At 40.1% G+C, this 16,549-nt stretch overlaps 1 protein-coding gene across 1 annotated transcript; it reads left to right on the top strand.

Annotated features, from left to right (window-relative positions):
• The first annotated feature begins 4,452 nt into the window (after positions 1-4,452).
• myo1hb (myosin IHb) lies at positions 4,453-16,038 on the top strand. Its single transcript, XM_005735217.1, has 32 exons — positions 4,453-4,486; positions 5,831-5,992; positions 6,377-6,492; positions 7,712-7,910; positions 8,011-8,091; positions 8,189-8,368; positions 8,462-8,560; positions 8,641-8,754; positions 8,872-8,943; positions 9,028-9,147; positions 9,421-9,488; positions 9,575-9,680; positions 9,786-9,866; positions 9,942-10,033; positions 10,131-10,225; positions 10,417-10,463; positions 10,648-10,728; positions 10,817-10,922; positions 11,037-11,154; positions 11,272-11,385; positions 11,484-11,560; positions 11,642-11,710; positions 11,829-11,913; positions 12,035-12,197; positions 12,280-12,363; positions 12,932-13,025; positions 13,256-13,311; positions 13,420-13,555; positions 13,657-13,727; positions 15,075-15,172; positions 15,296-15,395; positions 15,471-16,038. The coding sequence occupies exons 2-32, from the start codon at positions 5,867-5,869 to the stop codon at positions 15,495-15,497; spliced, it is 3,075 nt and encodes a 1,024-aa protein (XP_005735274.1). The 5' UTR covers positions 4,453-4,486; positions 5,831-5,866; the 3' UTR covers positions 15,498-16,038.
• The last annotated feature ends 511 nt before the right edge of the window (positions 16,039-16,549 follow it).

The following is a 16,549-nucleotide window of genomic DNA, read 5'->3' as shown; positions in this document are numbered from 1 at the left end:
AGGATACCTGAGGTCACTCATCCTTCAAATCTTTAGAAACCAGATCTGAGTCATTCTGAATTATCACCTTGGTTCAGTTGCTGAAGAGATGCAATGAATCTTATCAACAAGGCTTGCTTTATAACTCAGCTATGACAGTGGCAATAACAGTAAGCAACTTTAAATAACAAGAACTGCTCCTGCTTGTACAACATATGATAGATAGTGTAAAATCTCTGTTTTCTTGTTGTAAGGTGTAAAATTGCTCTTTAAATGTCAGGCATCCAATTGAAAACAAACACATATTCTCACTTCTTTATTGATTTAATGCTAAAAAAAAGTATTTGAAAGAAATATTTTCAACCATAATTGTGTGTGAGACAAAATTAATCACTTCAGGAATAAAATGGCAAAGGAGTTGTCATTTTTCCATAAGACATGGCCTCTGTGGCACAGTGTATAAGGAATCCTCTTCAAAGAAATCTCTCAGTTGTTGCATAATGGATTACATTATGTTAATGGCCATTTTACCAGAATGCTCTCTTATGTCACCGTGCGATTCTTCCGATCTTCAGGTAGTAATGCAAGATGCCTTTGTTGATGGTTGGAGGAAGCAATGTTAAATTTTAAAGAGAATGAATGAGAGGGCAACGTTACATGTGTCACAACCGAGCCAGCTGACCCAAAGGAAAAAGAAGACGCCGAAGCAGCAGATGTGATCTATTATGATAAAACTGCTCAGTGTATCGGAAAGTTTGGGGATGTTCACTGGTGCAAGTTCCAGCATTATCTCTCTCCAGTCAGCCTGGTGCTGCACAAATTAAATTACACATACACCTCCTTCCTGCCGGCTTGTTTAGGGTGGAGCGGTGTCGTAGCCACATGTGGTGAATGTCAATTTAATCATAAACAAAAAGTGGTCAAACACATTAAAATATTTGTTTAAGATTTAACTACAGATATGCTTTGCAGCTCTCGGCTCCTTATTTTTTCAACAGCTAACAAAAAGTAATTGGAACTTTATTAAATCAGTGCCGTTGCTTTACATAATCACGTGAAATCAGTTTAGAATTTTTAAGTGTAACTTAAAAACTTTTTTCCAAACTGGTGTGATCATCCGCTCTCTATAGAGCACCAAGTAATTAGTTTGAAATGCATCTGCCTAATCAAAGATCAGTAATCGAATACCTGCACTGTAATTTTGTGGGGAGGAGGGTGAGAAGGGGTCTTTGGGTGGATAAAGTTACTGCATCCTTGTATTACATAGCTGCACACGCACACACAGTCATGCACACACAGTCATGCATACACAGTCATGCACACACGCATCTACATGCCTGCACTATCTTCCTTAAGCACACAGCATAGCTGTTCAACACTCAGGTGAAGCGCTGAATGAGTGTTTGCTGCCTGTTCCATGAAAGTTTAAGTAGACCAGTCCTTCCATAGCCAGGCAGCTCATTACGGTCTCATTACCAACAATGCAAGGACTCCAGCCCTGCAGGAAGCAGCAGTGCCACCCTTCTCCACCTCCACCTCCTCCTCCTCTTAAGCCAGTCTGTCCCTAGTTGTGTTAACAGGACAGCTCCAAGCCAGTATGTGGATTAGAGACCAATGAGCATCAAAGCAGAGAATCTATTACTGGTTACATACCTGTGCTGACTTGAAGAAACTGCACTATGGAAGAAATCTTCAATTACTAAAACTGCTGTCCTGGGCTGTGTCTGCCCGACTTACATACATGTGGACTGAAGTTCAGTGACATTTGGATTTATCAAGTTCATCACAAAAGACTGACCCAACAATGACGCACAAGCCTTTGGAAGTAAAGGAGGTAACTAAACTTGGATGCAGTTGTGTCAAAGCCACAGTCATGCAGTGTTTGTATGACTGGAGCAGTAAAATTAGACAAAATGAGAAAAATTTGGTCTCTCTCTAAGGGTTAAAGATGTGTTATGATTATTATGGTCACTCCAGCATAATAAAAGACGACTGTGTAATATCAAATATTTTATTGGCACAGAATATGGTGGTGTAATAGCTATCCCTGTTTTTTGTCGTCCCCCCCCCCCTCACACAGCCCGTATTAATCTTCTTTTCAGCTGATGGAGCAGTTCACAGTTTTTTTTCTAAAGTTTTTTTGTTTTTTGGCAAAAAAGCTCTAAACACGCCTCATAAGACTTCCTCAGCAAAGTGGCACATTTAGTGCCTTGAGAGGCCGATACTTCCCCCAGGAGTGTAGAAAAAGACTAAAATAGGTTTCAAGTAAGATGTGGTGGATGTGTGTGTGTGTGTTTGTGTTCATGCATTTGCATTTCTCATGGTGTCGAGACATAAATCATCTAAGGGTAAAGACATGTTTTAAAGTTAAAGTTACAGGATGAAAAGAAAACTTAATGCAGTTTTGAACAGAATCCAGAAATTATTACTAAATATGATGCTGTGCAACTGTAACCATATGCTGTATATGTTGTATAATATCAGAGGCATCAAAGCTACGCAGTACTTGCTTGCTCTTCTCTCTACCAATACGGGCAGTAAATACTGGACACTATATGCTAATCCGTATCAATATAACAGAGTATCTCCTCTGTTAGAGGACAAGGTGAACAGTTGGCTAAAAGGCTGTGAATTGTGTATTCACTTGTTCCGCCATAAACAAAAGGTTTGCTTACTGTCCCCATGAGTAATGCATTTTTAGTAAAATCTTTATTTGCCAGAAATGCAAGAACGTTTCCAAAGATAGCGCTGTGGCTTTGTGGCTTGTTACGGATGCTTGTGTGAAACAGTACCAACAGAGGAGGTACAGTACTTGACCGGTGTGGTGGAGGCCTGTTCAAGGTCGGGTTTCTTTAGACACCTGGAGCCCCTTAAATGTGTGTTGCCCTGGGTGATGCACGGTGTCAGTCAATGGCCCACGAGGAGTGCTATCTCTTTCAGGAGCCTAACTGCCACTTTGTGGCTGGGTAACAGGATCCTGCACCATACTGGATAAATAGGGACAATGGAGCGCCCTCTCGGGTGATGGTCAACCAGTCAGATAAACTTTCCTGTTCAAATGTGATGTTTACAATAGGTGCTCATTTCATATTTCATACAAGCTTGCTGTGTTTTGTTTGTTTACACATTTTTTGTTTTGTTTTTTTAGTGTCCAGTTTGAATCAGATGACAGTGTGCCAAGAAAGCCAACCTGTTATCTATCGCCTCTTTGCTTTTTCTCCATCCTCTCGCAGCATAGTTCGGTTTTCCTGCCTGATTTGTGTTCAGCAAAGGTCAGATTTCCTTTGAGTGGCAGAAAATCCCTGCCCTGCACTCGCTGCCCAGTGAAACATCCAATAACAGATGCCTACAGAGTGCCAACAACAGGAGACTGCCCTTGCAGTTTCTGGTTTTACTACTACTGCTGTTATATTTCAGTCTACTGTCTTAAATCAGAGTCTGATAGAAACTAAACAGAAGCATATTTACAAATGTTTCTGATAAAAAAAAAATAAATAAAAAAAAAATAAATATATATATATATATTTTAAAACAGGAAACTGTTTTGCAGACATTTTTTCAGCTATCTTAATTTTGTCAATCTCTATTAAAAAAAACTCTTCTACATGCTTTGCAGTCATTAAACCATATAGCTGACTTTGGTTAAGTTTAAATTCATTATTTTGCTTAAGGTGGATTCTCTCTGGTTACTCATTCTTCTTCTTACTGTCCAGTGAAATGCATGCTAGATTGATTGGTGATTCTAATAGTCACTCTGAGTTAGGCCTGTGTTATAGTGATGACTCAGCCTTTCACCCTATGACAGCAAGAATAGGCTCTGGCACCACTGCCACCTTAAAACTGGACAAGCAGCTTGATGGCTAAATGGATGTTGTTTACTGTGATTAGTATCTCCTCATTTTTGCTGAAGTATACCTTTTTGCAGTTTTTTTTCCCATTTCTTTTAAAAGATGGACGCAATAATCAAGTTTGTAGTACAAGAAAACTGAGGGACTAATTAAAGGAAGATTTTACAGGAATGTTGTATGTAACACGTTAGTTTAAAGTCTCACATAGTTGTTGAATTGGGTTGATTTTGATGCATCTACCCAATGGATTGCTGGAGAGATGTGGCATTTTCATCCTGAAGGAGACTACAAATTAAAAAAACAAAACAAAAATAAGATGTAACACTTCCCTTCCAGGGAACAAGTGTACCTGAAGTACATCACCAAAATACCCCATAACAGAAACACTGGGCCCTGACACTGTCGGGGTCAAGGGTTTCAGTCTTTCCTTTAATTTGTCACCCATGTTGCATCTATCTACACATGCCCCCCCGCACACAGATACATATTTGGAGCGAAGCTTCCTTTGTTGCGCACTCACTACATTATTGATGGTTTCCTATTGAAGGAAGCAGAGACTGTAATCTATCAGAGTTTCCTGTGTTCCCTTCAATAAAACCCAGATGTTCAGCTCAGTTCAGAAAAGGTACCTGGAGGCACGCACACTGAGGATCTTAGTGGTAAGCAGCTTTATGCGAACAATTTTTTCTCTGTTTTAATGATCTCATAATTACATAATTCATTTTATTTTGATGTGAATTTCTGCTGGGTCAGTAGATCAGCAGCTTGTTTCACTGGAGACTGTCAGTGTCAGTTACTTTGACTTAGTGACAGGTCAACTTGGCAGTGATGAGAGCTGAACTACTGAAGCGCAGTGCTGGACGGCTCTTTCATAACATCGCAGCACCGTAATTAAAGTGCATTGCTGATCGTTTTACCTCGCATAAAATTCGTTGTGTATTAAGCAGCGGAACATATCCTGTATTTATGCATACTAAAATAAATGTTACTACCCGTGGGCTTTTGAAGTTGATCAGATTTATATTTGTGTCAACTTTTGCTTAATACCTTTTTTCTTTTATTTTGTCTTGTGTTTTTAAAGAGGCATTTAGCATTACTATCAGCTTACTATTTAGGATACATGGATTTTTTGGTGCTCAATATATCCCTGTCATGAACAAGATTAATGGCTCTTAAAAAGAAACAGCAGCAGATTAGATAGTGGTGGCTGAATTTAGATTTATCATGAGCACAGAGGATGTGGCCAAGGCCAGAAATGGCTCTGACTGGAAGTCACAGATATAGGGACAAACATTCAGGAAATTAGGTGCCCATTGGGACATTTACCATATATCCTAGGCTGACAAGACTGTAAGTATGTGTGTGTGCATGTGTTCCTCACTGATGAAAACCTCAACAAAAACAGGATAATTTTTGAAGACACAAAGGAAAAAGGTGGTGCACATGTTCCATCCATCCCATCCAAACAGCAGGGATAATAATAACACATTATCTGTAGAGTAGCTTTTGTAATGTTGTTTGACTTCAGCTGCGTCAAATATACAGCCTGTGGATCACAACTGGCCAACAAGCCAGAACTGTCCAGTCAGGACAGCTGGATGGATTTGCAAAGCGTGAGAGGTGCAGTGCCCGAGGGGGGAGATTTTGCACGATTTTGCATGAGGAAACATTCTGTTGTAAATTAAAGATGGATCAGTCATTAGAGTGGTTGTGGTCGCTGTCAATTTAAACAGCCAGATGTGGGAATCTTCATCGGTTTTATAGCCTTCTTACTGATAAAGACATTAACCACCTGTCTCATCATCTTTCTACCAAGTAAAAGCCATGAAACTAAGCGCCAGTAAACTGACTGATAAACATTGCAGATGGTTTTTCATTTGTTTTGTAAATTAATGGTTTGATAATACTGGCATTGGTGCTTTTGCTCACATTAAACTAAACTAAAATGAGCATGATACCCCTTTTGTATCTAATTTCACTGATGGGTTGCTTCTTTGGCCTAGAGCCTGGAGGAACGGTGTAATCGTATCCTGAGAAACATGGAGGCCTCCCTGACAGCCCGGGATCGCGTTGGCATCCAGGATTTTGTTCTCCTGGACACCTACACGAGTGAGACTGCCTGCCTGGACAACCTGAGGAAACGGTTCCACGAGAATCTAATTTACGTGAGTCTTTCCTGTGTGGTGTCATTTTGGGTAGCCTTTCACTTTCGCTTACTCTAATTAAACATTATGCCCTCAACCTTCAACCCCACAACGCCCTAATGCTGCGTTGTCTTCTGCTGAATCGGGCTCTGCGTGTTGCTGAATCAGCAGCTCTGGTTCTTTTCATTTGCAGAGTGAGCACTATAAAGGTCAGTGCTACCCACTGGGTCATGACAAGTGATTAACTGAACTTATTTCTTTTGCTAAAATTACTTATCATTGTTAAGCTACATGGACAGCACATTGCCAGGAACCTTCTCATAATGTCACGTAATGTTCAAGGAAAACAATCATCAAAAGCAAGAGTTGCAGACCATAAGTTATTTTCCTTGTCTTTCTCCACAGACTTACATTGGGACTCTTCTCGTCTCAGTCAACCCATATAAAGAGTTAGACATCTACAGCAAGAAGCAAATGGATACCTACATGGGAGTCAACTTCTTTGAGCTGCCGCCTCACATGTAAGAGTTGTTTCTGGCATGTCATTTGTGTAGACTGTACATAAAATATGTACTTAGCTACCGTGACGTCAGTGGTTTGTGGATTAGCACTCTGAAACTTCAGATTGGCCTTTTGACCTTTGACAACTTTGACTTGATCATGTTTTAGAGAACAGGGTGGTGTTTAAGGGATCAGCTAACGCTGCCTAGTTTGGTTAGCAAGGCGCTTCTGTAAACTGGGTCGTAAACTGATATTGTTTCATTCATGACAAAAAAAGGAGCACAGACATTTCAAACTGCAATCCATACTATTTATCACATAGTTAAGGTTACAGTTTGGACTCATCCACCCTGGTACTGTGTATTCAAAAAGTTATCACAAAACCACAAACACTGCTGTGCTTCAGTAAAGTGGCTCCATTTAGCTGAGGGCAACAGCTAGAAGATCTAGTCACTTGTGCTGACATCCACCATCATCCATCCATCTGTTCATCCATCCATTTTCTGCCACTTGTCTAGGCCTAGCAGTATAAACAGTCCAGACCTCCCTCTTCCTGGCCACAAGAGCGAAACCCAAACCATTTTTTGTTCCAGGCTGTAAACGTGTTTAATTCTGTTCTAAAGCTTCGTGTGAAAATTCAGTTTCTTAATGATCAGATTTATTTGGCATGCCTTTATTCCATATTAAAATATCTCAGCAAATGAAAGAACAAATGGATTTATGATTCCTAGCAAATGAATGAATCCTACTGTCTTTGCAAATCGCTGACCTACCTGTAGATCACGCAAATTTGACATTTGGTTGATAGACTTTAACCATCTTGACAATTACCGAATGGACATTGATGGTCCCCAGAAGACTGAACTGGATGATTGTAATACATTAATGTGAGATACAATATGACTAAATCAGCCTCAGTTATTGCATTTTCTGGTGATTAGTAAATACAAGTACGGTAAAATGAAATCTTGAGCACTGTTAACATGTAACTGGTAGAAATACCATGTTAGAATAGACTAGAATAGAATAGAATAGAATTCAACTTTATTGTCATTGCACATGCACAGGTACAGGGCAACGAAATGCAGTTTCATATTAGCAATATGACTGTGAATATGCTGACAATCACAAAAGCATTATAGCTCAGCTTCAAAGAACTCTTTGACTTGATGGATTGCCTCATCTTAAAAATAAAAAAATGTGATTTTGTTGGCCTCTGACCTCTCGCTGTGCTTTCAGTTATGCGCTGGCAGACAATGCCTTCCGCACAATGATGTCTGAGTTCAACAACCACTTCATCCTCATCTCAGGGGAGAGTGGGGCCGGAAAAACAGAGGCCTCAAAGAAAATCCTTCAGTTCTATGCTGTCAGCTGTCCAAGTACCAAAGTCCTCAACAATGTCCGTGACAGACTGCTTCTTTCCAATCCCGTGCTTGAGGTCAGTGTCCTGGATGTGCGTGGTAAAGCTTCTGCTATGCAAGATCCTGTGCAGTTTTTTTAAAACACAATTTCTTCCTTGTTTTGTTTTCAAATTTCAGGCTTTTGGAAATGCCAAAACCTTGAAGAATGACAACTCAAGCCGCTTTGGAAAATATATGGACATCCAGTTTGACCACCAGGTAGACAAATCTAAATCATGTTGCAATGCAACTGCAATGACTTCAGGTTTCACCTTAGGCATTTACTACATGTTAAAGATTACCTTTTCACTTTCAGGGCGGTGCAGTTGGGGGTCACATTCTCAGTTACCTGCTGGAGAAGTCCCGCGTGGTCCACCAGAACCACGGAGAAAGAAACTTCCATATATTCTACCAGCTGGTGGAAGGAGGAGAAGAAGATCTGCTCCGCTGGCTTGGTCTAGAGAGAAACTGCAAGCACTACCGCTACTTGGTGCAGGTTAGGGAAATAATGCACTACATTCATGCTGCTTATAACCCCCCCCCCAAAAAACCCGACATCTTTACTGAACTTTTTAATTGTTTTTTTCAGGGGAATTGTGCCAAAGTCAGCTCTATCAATGATAAAAGTGACTGGAAGACGGTACGGAAGGCCCTGTCTGTTATAGACTTAAGCGAAAGTGACATTGAGGTGAGGATGCACATTAAGTCTTTGTACAGTCTTTGTGTTGGAGATTAGTTTAAAACTATTTATCTCTGGATTTCATACAGAACCTCTTTGGAATAATTGCCAGCGTGCTCCACATGGGAAATATAAAGTTCGAGGCAGATGCTCGAGGATACGCCATGCTTAACAACAACCAGGAGATGCAATGGGTGTCAAAGGTAAAATCCAAGAAAACAGCACGTAGTATAAACAATTTGTCCCCCTTCATGCAACTTTCGGATGATACCGCGAAGAAATTTGATGCCACATGATTTGGTTTTCTTTTCTGGTTGCAGTTGCTGGGGATTCCTAACCAGGTGCTACAACAGGGCTTAACCCACAGAAAGATCGAAGCCAAATCAGAGGAGGTAGCATATACATTAACTTATGAAATAAATTTAACTTGCTTGAAATGCTAAATTACCTTAATTGACATTATTCTGATCTTAAAGGTATTTAGTCCTTTCTCTGTGGACCATGCAGTGTATGCCAGGGACGCCCTTGCCAAAGCCATCTACGGCCGCACTTTCAGCTGGCTAGTCAACAAGATCAATGAGTCGTTAGCTAACATGGTGAGCAACAAAGCAACCCAACTTATTGTTCTCACAGAAGAGTGATTTGGGCTAACAAGGTTAGGAAGCAGTCCTGAGGTAGTCTACTGACAGATTTTGAATCTGCAAACATCTGATTTGAATATCTGGCAGTCTTTTTGGGCACAGTGTAATTTTATTGGCTCAAAGTAAAGTCAGCACACGAGCTTGAAATGCTTTAGAAGTGCTTGTCTACAGCATGTCTGATCTCAGTGTTAAAACCCTGTCCTATTATATGTGCACTTCTATATAAAGGACTCCTCCAGGAAGACCGTGATTGGCCTTCTGGACATCTATGGGTTTGAGGTTTTCAGTGTAAACAGGTGAGATCATGCACAGAGAGACTGATTCTTCAGTAGAAAAGGTGTCAAATTAAAGACAGTGACAATGACTAATTTCTGTTTTATAGCTTTGAACAGTTTTGCATCAACTACTGCAATGAGAAGCTGCAGCAGCTTTTTATCGAGCTGACCCTGAAATCAGAGCAGGAGGAGTACGAGATGGAAGGAATCGAAGTAATACGATTTTTCAGTCAATTTGCTTCACATATGTGGGCTCAAGAGCAGCTGATTTACAAGAAGAAAATAATGTTCTTCTGTTTTTTTCTCTCTTTTACACAGTGGGAGCCTGTGCCATATTTCAACAACAAGATCATCTGTGATCTTGTGGAGGAGAAATTCAGAGGAATCATTTCTTTACTGGTAAAAAAAAGGCATCACATCAAATACTGTGCCGATGAACCAAAACATGCCATAATTCCCGCTGTCCTCTCATAGGATGAGGAATGTTTACGGCCTGGAGAGGCCACAGATCTCACCTTCCTGGAAAAGATGGAGGACAAGATTGGTGGCCACCCTCATTTTGTCACGTGAGTTTTTACAGGTGACATGTGGTGAATTAATGTTGTCAACAAACAATCAAACTACAAGTATAATACAAATCTACACTAACTACATTTCCTGCAGACACAAACTTGCAGACCAAAAGACGAGGAAAACTCTGAAAAGAGGAGACTTCCGCCTCCTCCACTACGCTGGGGAAGTTACATACTGTGTTGTTGGTAAGACGTTAAATACTATTAATATTTTTTTTTCTGTTATAATGCCACTGAATTAATCAGTGTAACAACAGAAAAATGCTGAAATGCGTCAATAGTGTCATAAACCCGGCGAACTGACTACATGTTTACAGACGTACTACAGAGCAAATAGCTTCACTCTTGAAGCTTCTTTTTGTTCTTTAAACTTTCAGGATTCTTGGACAAAAACAATGATCTTTTGTATCGAAATGGGAAAGAGGTAATTTAACTGTTATGTAATTTTACCCAGTAAAGATGACAGTTTGGTGGATGGTGATTCCTCATTACAAAAAACGTGACTTCTAGTAACCCTATTAAATAATGCAAACAGGAACTGAAATGATGCCTACAAATGTGTAACTGCCTAACCTTTTAGATGCTCACAGTTTTCCTGTTCTCCTTAGGTTATGCGGCAGTCCAAGAACGCCATCATCAAACACTGTTTTCCTTCTACTGAACCGGATAGCAAGAGGAGACCTGAAACTGTAAGAGCAATACAAGATATAGAAACTCGGTGTCTCACCAATGTCAGTGAATTTAGGAGTAATCGGCCACTTTCCTGTGACTCCTCAGGTAGTGACTCAGTTTAAGAATAGCCTGGTGGGTCTGACTGAGATCCTAATGATGAAAGAACCCTGGTACGTCCGCTGCATTAAACCCAATGAAGCCAAGCAGCCAGGTGAGGCCTTGAGTATCAAAAATCTGGTATTTCTATAAAGAGACATCCTAGTCAGTCTAGATTTAATCAGCACATGCTGCTGCTGACCTCATAGTGTTGTGGTGTCTCCTGCAGGACACTTTGATGACGTGTTGGTAAGGCATCAGGTGAAATACCTGGGACTGATGGAACACCTGAGAGTCAGGCGTGCTGGTTTTGCTTATCGTCGCAAATATGAAATCTTTCTCCAGAGGTAGCACGCTGGCACTCCTCTAACCTTCAGTTAGTTACGTTAATCTTTTTCATGCAAAATGAAAAACAAAAACAAAAATCAGGATTCTTTTGTCTTTTGCTAACCTTCTGTGCTCAGGTATAAACCTCTGTGTCCTGACACTTGGCCCAACTGGAAAGGAACTGCAGCAGAAGGTGTGAGGTGCCTGATCAAACACCTGGGCTATAAATCTGATGAGTACAAGATGGGAAGGTAGGCAGAACGGATGAGTATCATATTTCAGATGGGTACTGCTGACTAACCTGGAAAAAGACATTTTTGGAAATCTCTCTGTTTGCCTTCATCGCAAGGACAAAGATTTTTATCCGCCACCCGAGAACTCTGTTTGCAACAGAAGATGCTTTTCAAGTCTGCAAACACAAGCTGGGTGAGATATTGCGCTGAAAATGTATTTTTGTTTCTATAGTAAACATCAACAACCTTTTCAACCTTTTAACCTTTACTGCAGCAACAAGGATTCAGGCAAAGTACAAAGGCTACAAGGTGAAAGGAGACTATCTAAAACAGAGAGAGGCTGGTAGGCCATGATATTTGTTTATAACCTATTAGTTAATGGTCCAGAACCATCTTGATTTATCAGCTCCTACTACACTTAAAACACGTTAAACAAATAATGTCTTGTCTAATCAAAATAGCCACAAAGATTGAGACCTGCTGGAGAGGGATGATGGCTAGGAGGGAACGTCAGAGGAGAGCATGGGCTGTCAAGGTCATCAAGAAGTAAGTTAACATGTTTGACAGTTAAATGGCTGCTGATGCTTGCAGGTGGGTGTAATGGCTGTGAGAGAGCCATTTGGGAACTTTTATTAAGTGAGGTTACCGATCTATTGATTTGTTCCAGGTTCATTAAAGGTTTCATGAATAGACATCAACCGGCCTGCACTGACAACAGCGAGTACCTGGCCTTTGTGAGGCACAGCTACCTCACGCGGCTCAAGGAAAACCTTCCCAAAACCATCCTGGAAAAAGACTCTTGGCTCACTCCTCCTCCTATATTGCAGGAAGTGAGTGATATTTAAATGTCAGGCTGCATTTTTTGTAATATCACATAACAGAGCCCGTTCAACACTCCTGTTCATCCTCCAGGTTTCCCAGGTCTTGAAGAAGATCTACATTCGCCACATGGTGAGGAAGTACGTTCGAGGGATCACTCCCCAAAGGAAAGCACAGGTACAATCCGTCATACGTGAGCAGGAAGTTCAATAAATGTATAACATAACCTAAACTTGCTCTGCCTATCACCAGTGTTTTTATACCTACATTCTTGATTTCTTGATTTTCTACATATTTGTCACACTTAAATGTTTCAGATTATCAAAGAAACCCTAGTATTAGACAAGCATAACTTGAGTAAATACAATTTTTTCCATTTATTAGGGCAAAAAATCTCTCCAAATCCACCTGTCTCTATGTGACATTGCTCCCAAACCTAAAACTGGTTGGATTAAGGTTCAGGCTTTGACTAGACCACTCCAAAACCTTTATCTTGGTTACTTTTCTGAGCCACCCAGAGGTTGACATGTTGGGCAGTGGCTCTCACTGTGGTTCAGTGAAGTCCCAAAGCCAAAAATATCGCTTTGTAATTCTTTCCAAACTGATACATGTCAATGACTTTGTTTCTCATTTCTTCTTGGGTTTCTTTACATCATGACATGATGTGTTATTTCTGGAAGCAGTTTGTGCAACAGATTTCCAAGGTTGATCTTAAAATACTCTCTGTTTGACATCTTCTTTGCAGCTGCTGTTAAAAGCACAGACCAGCGCCTTGTTCAAAGGGAAAAAAGAAAACTATCCCTTCAGTGTGTGCAGACCATTCGCAGACACCAGGATCTGTAAGACTACAATACTATTAAAGTGGACTTACATGCATAAAATAGATATGACTACAGTAGTTTATGTGATTTGAAATGGAAGACCGAATATATAACACTAATCTGCTACAGTTTGACGAATGCATGGACTTGTTTGCTGGCAATTATTGTTGTTTCTGCAAACCCTCTCCTGCTGCTAAATATATGATGGACTGAGCGATTGCTGTTCTCACTGTTGTCACTTTGTTAAGGTGCAGAAGATATAAGCATCAAGGTGCTTCAGATGATTCAACATGAGAAAGTCAAGGTAAATTATAATATTAGTATTTAGTCAGCACACTGTCTTTGACGTGTGTGTGGTTGTCTGTTTGTTTGTTTTTTCACCTTCTCTGATCTTTGAGCGGGACCTCCACAGTACAGCGTACCTGTGGTGAAGTACGACAGGAACGGGTTCAGACCTCGACTCCGGCAGCTCATCTTCACCCAGGAAGCTGCCTACCTGGTGGAAGAGGCTAAGATCAAACAGCGGATAGATTACAGCTCACTGAAAGGTAACAAGTGAGGAGATAAAACAAAGAAAACATTGTTATCTGCAGTATATAAACATACAGTTATTTTATCAGTATTTTAAGGTTAACCTTGTTTTTGCAAGGTGTGTCAGTCAGCAACCTCAGTGACAACTTCCTGATTCTTCATGTCACGTGTGATGACAGCAAGCAAAAGGTACCTGCACACCGCTGTCCACAGCCATCTTAAAAGTTTTAACATTATACCGTTTATACTCTACAGATGGGCAACCAATAAAATGAAAAACAAAACTCAAATGTTAAACCCTAAAGTGAGTGGATGTGGAAGATCATGCTGTAGGGAGGGCCAGGGAAGGATTACCACAAATCAGTACAAAGTTGTTCTAAGTGGTCACTGTTACCCTTTGGTCAAACATTTCTGTACTAAAGCAGTGGTCTCTTCCAGCGTGATAATGCCTTCAATCAGTAGGACACAAGAGTTCGCTAAATAGCTTAATAAATATGAAAATGATGTGAATCATTTAGTGTCTGGACTTCACAACCGCTGGCACCATTATTAAAACACCAAGGACATTTAAAAACATTTTGGAGTGTTTTTCTTATAATAATCACTTTCAGGTCTTTAAATTTAAGATGAAAAATATCCAGTATATGTACAAAAGTACTGGGCTAACTACACATTACAGCTTGAGGAGCCATGGAAACCCTCACCATGAAGCTCCCAGTGCAGTTTTTGTGCTGATGTTAATCCCAGAGGAGGTTTGGAGCGTTGCAGTTACTGAGTCAGGAGAACAATGGCAAATTTTATGGAACACGAGCCCCAGCAAACCTGCTCTGTAACTTAATACAGTCTGTCATGGATGAGTCACTGTTGATCCTTATGGAAGCTTGTTTCTGCATCTGAATTTCTTTCTTTGACTCAAAAAACATTTTTCCTACCCGTAAGTCATAATTTTGTATTACTATCTCATAATTTTAATGTAAGAACCCAAATTTTTATGGTTTTTGTCTGTTTTTTGGGGTCAGTTTAAAAAATTTTTCTCAGTAGTTTGAGTTAGTAATTCTCAGCCCAACACTCAGCCTAAATTTGAATTGGTAAGTCAAAATCTTAAAATAACAATCTGAAATTTGGACTTTTCAGTGACAAAAACAAACATTCATATTTCCTAAATGCTTCCACTTTTGTTTAAATACTTAATAAAGCTGATCTTGGGATATCTAGGAAGAAAGAAATTTCACTACCTGACTTGTTACAATGGTTGGGTCCTATTATCACACAAGTGTCACACTTGAATTCAGTGAGCTCTTTAAAACAACCTGTTATTTCACAAATGTTTGTAAAAGCTGACTGTGGTAAAGGAACTGAAAACACCTGAATTCAAAGATTAAAAGGTGTGGCCCGGTACTTTAGTCCATATAGCGTACGTCAAATATGTCTAAAGAAACTGTTGGAGAGACCATAAATTAAAGCAGTTCATGTCTGCCATTTAGATTCCAGAGGAAAAGTCACAACGTTTAACAGAGCACTGATTTGTCCTTTCAGGGTGATCTGGTTCTGCAGTGTGACTTCCTGTTTGAAGCCTTGACTAAGCTGAGTGTTATTGTTAACAAGCAGAACTGCATCCACGTGGTGCAGGGCAGGTACAGAGTCTGCATCGTGTGTGGCAATATTTGAATTTGAAATATGAAAGTGGTAAAAATCATAAATAATAAAAATCATAAATAATCATAAATAATTATATATATATATTTTTTTAAATGCAGCGTGCGGTTTGACATTCAGCCGGGCAGAGAGGGGTTTGTCGACTTCAAGAGTGGCCAGGAGTCGATGGTCTACAGGGCAAAGAACGGCCATCTGATGGTGGTGAGTCTGTAATTCAGACAATGACAACTTATTACTGAAAACACGAGCAACTGACTGAGCTCTTTGTGTTTTTAGGAGTCAACAAAAACCAAGTCAAGATGAAGATGCCAGTGCTGTGGGATTAATGGTGCTCCTTAAGCCTCAGAGTTGCAACAGCCATGCTTACCCTATAATCCTGCTCAGTGGCTATTTACATTATTAAAGGCAACTTTATACTTTTGCATCTTCATTAAAATGTTATACAATGAAGTATATTCTGTTATTACCCAAATGCTGCCAATAACTTAGCTGTAGAAAGTTCTTACTTACAATGTCAGCAGCTCTCCTTGTTCATGATATTTTGATTTGAAATAATCTCTATGTAAACAAACAGATTCATGTATGTACACTGTATTATATATACAAAATATTCATAGAATTACTTGATAACAGTAAAGAAATATATGTGTGCAAAGCCATGACTGTAACATTTATAATACCTCAGTCATGTTGTACCTTTATATTAAAACATCCTTGTTGTGGCAATATTGTCAGATTATGGTTTAGTCTAGCAGAGGAAACTCCAATGAATTGTGCAGATTATGTTTATGTAGTACATGCTGCTATTACGCAGTTCTGAAGTACATTTACAGCACGCTAACTCAGTCAATGCAGTCTCAGATACGAATTAAGCCACTCTCTAACCTGTTTTTCTTAGATATGTTATCAACACAATGATAACATCACGCAGACTGAAGAAGTCTAGGAGGCCACTGGACCAGCTTGACTTCCTGGTCATTAATGTGCGTCAGTGTGATAACTCCAAAGGCCGGAGCTCCCTCTACTGGAGGACTCATGACCCTACAGCAGTTTTACAGCTACTGCGTTTATAGTGGTCCCTCGCTATAGCGCGGTTCACCTTTCGCGGCCTCGCTGTTTGGCGGATATTTTGTGCGCAATTTTGCATGCTTTTTCTTTCCTTTTCTTTCCTTATTTTACAGCGCTTTGTGTTCTGCGTCCTGATTGGCTGTAGACCACTGTCAATCAATCTCGTGCCGTGTCTCCTGCACAGAGCGCGTTCAGCTTGTCAAATTTACATAAATCTTTGATCGCTAGCAGTGTGACTCTGAAGTGCTGTACTGTGTGTTTGTAAGTTTTCTCCCCAACAAACACAA

This window comes from Pundamilia nyererei, unplaced genomic scaffold, assembly GCF_000239375.1.
Source record: "Pundamilia nyererei isolate P.nyererei 1_Seehausen unplaced genomic scaffold, PunNye1.0 scaffold00063, whole genome shotgun sequence".
NCBI classification, from domain to species: Eukaryota; Metazoa; Chordata; class Actinopteri; order Cichliformes; family Cichlidae; genus Pundamilia; species Pundamilia nyererei.
The sequence above is the reverse complement of the archived record's forward strand: the minus strand, read 5'-3'. Positions and strand labels throughout refer to the sequence as shown.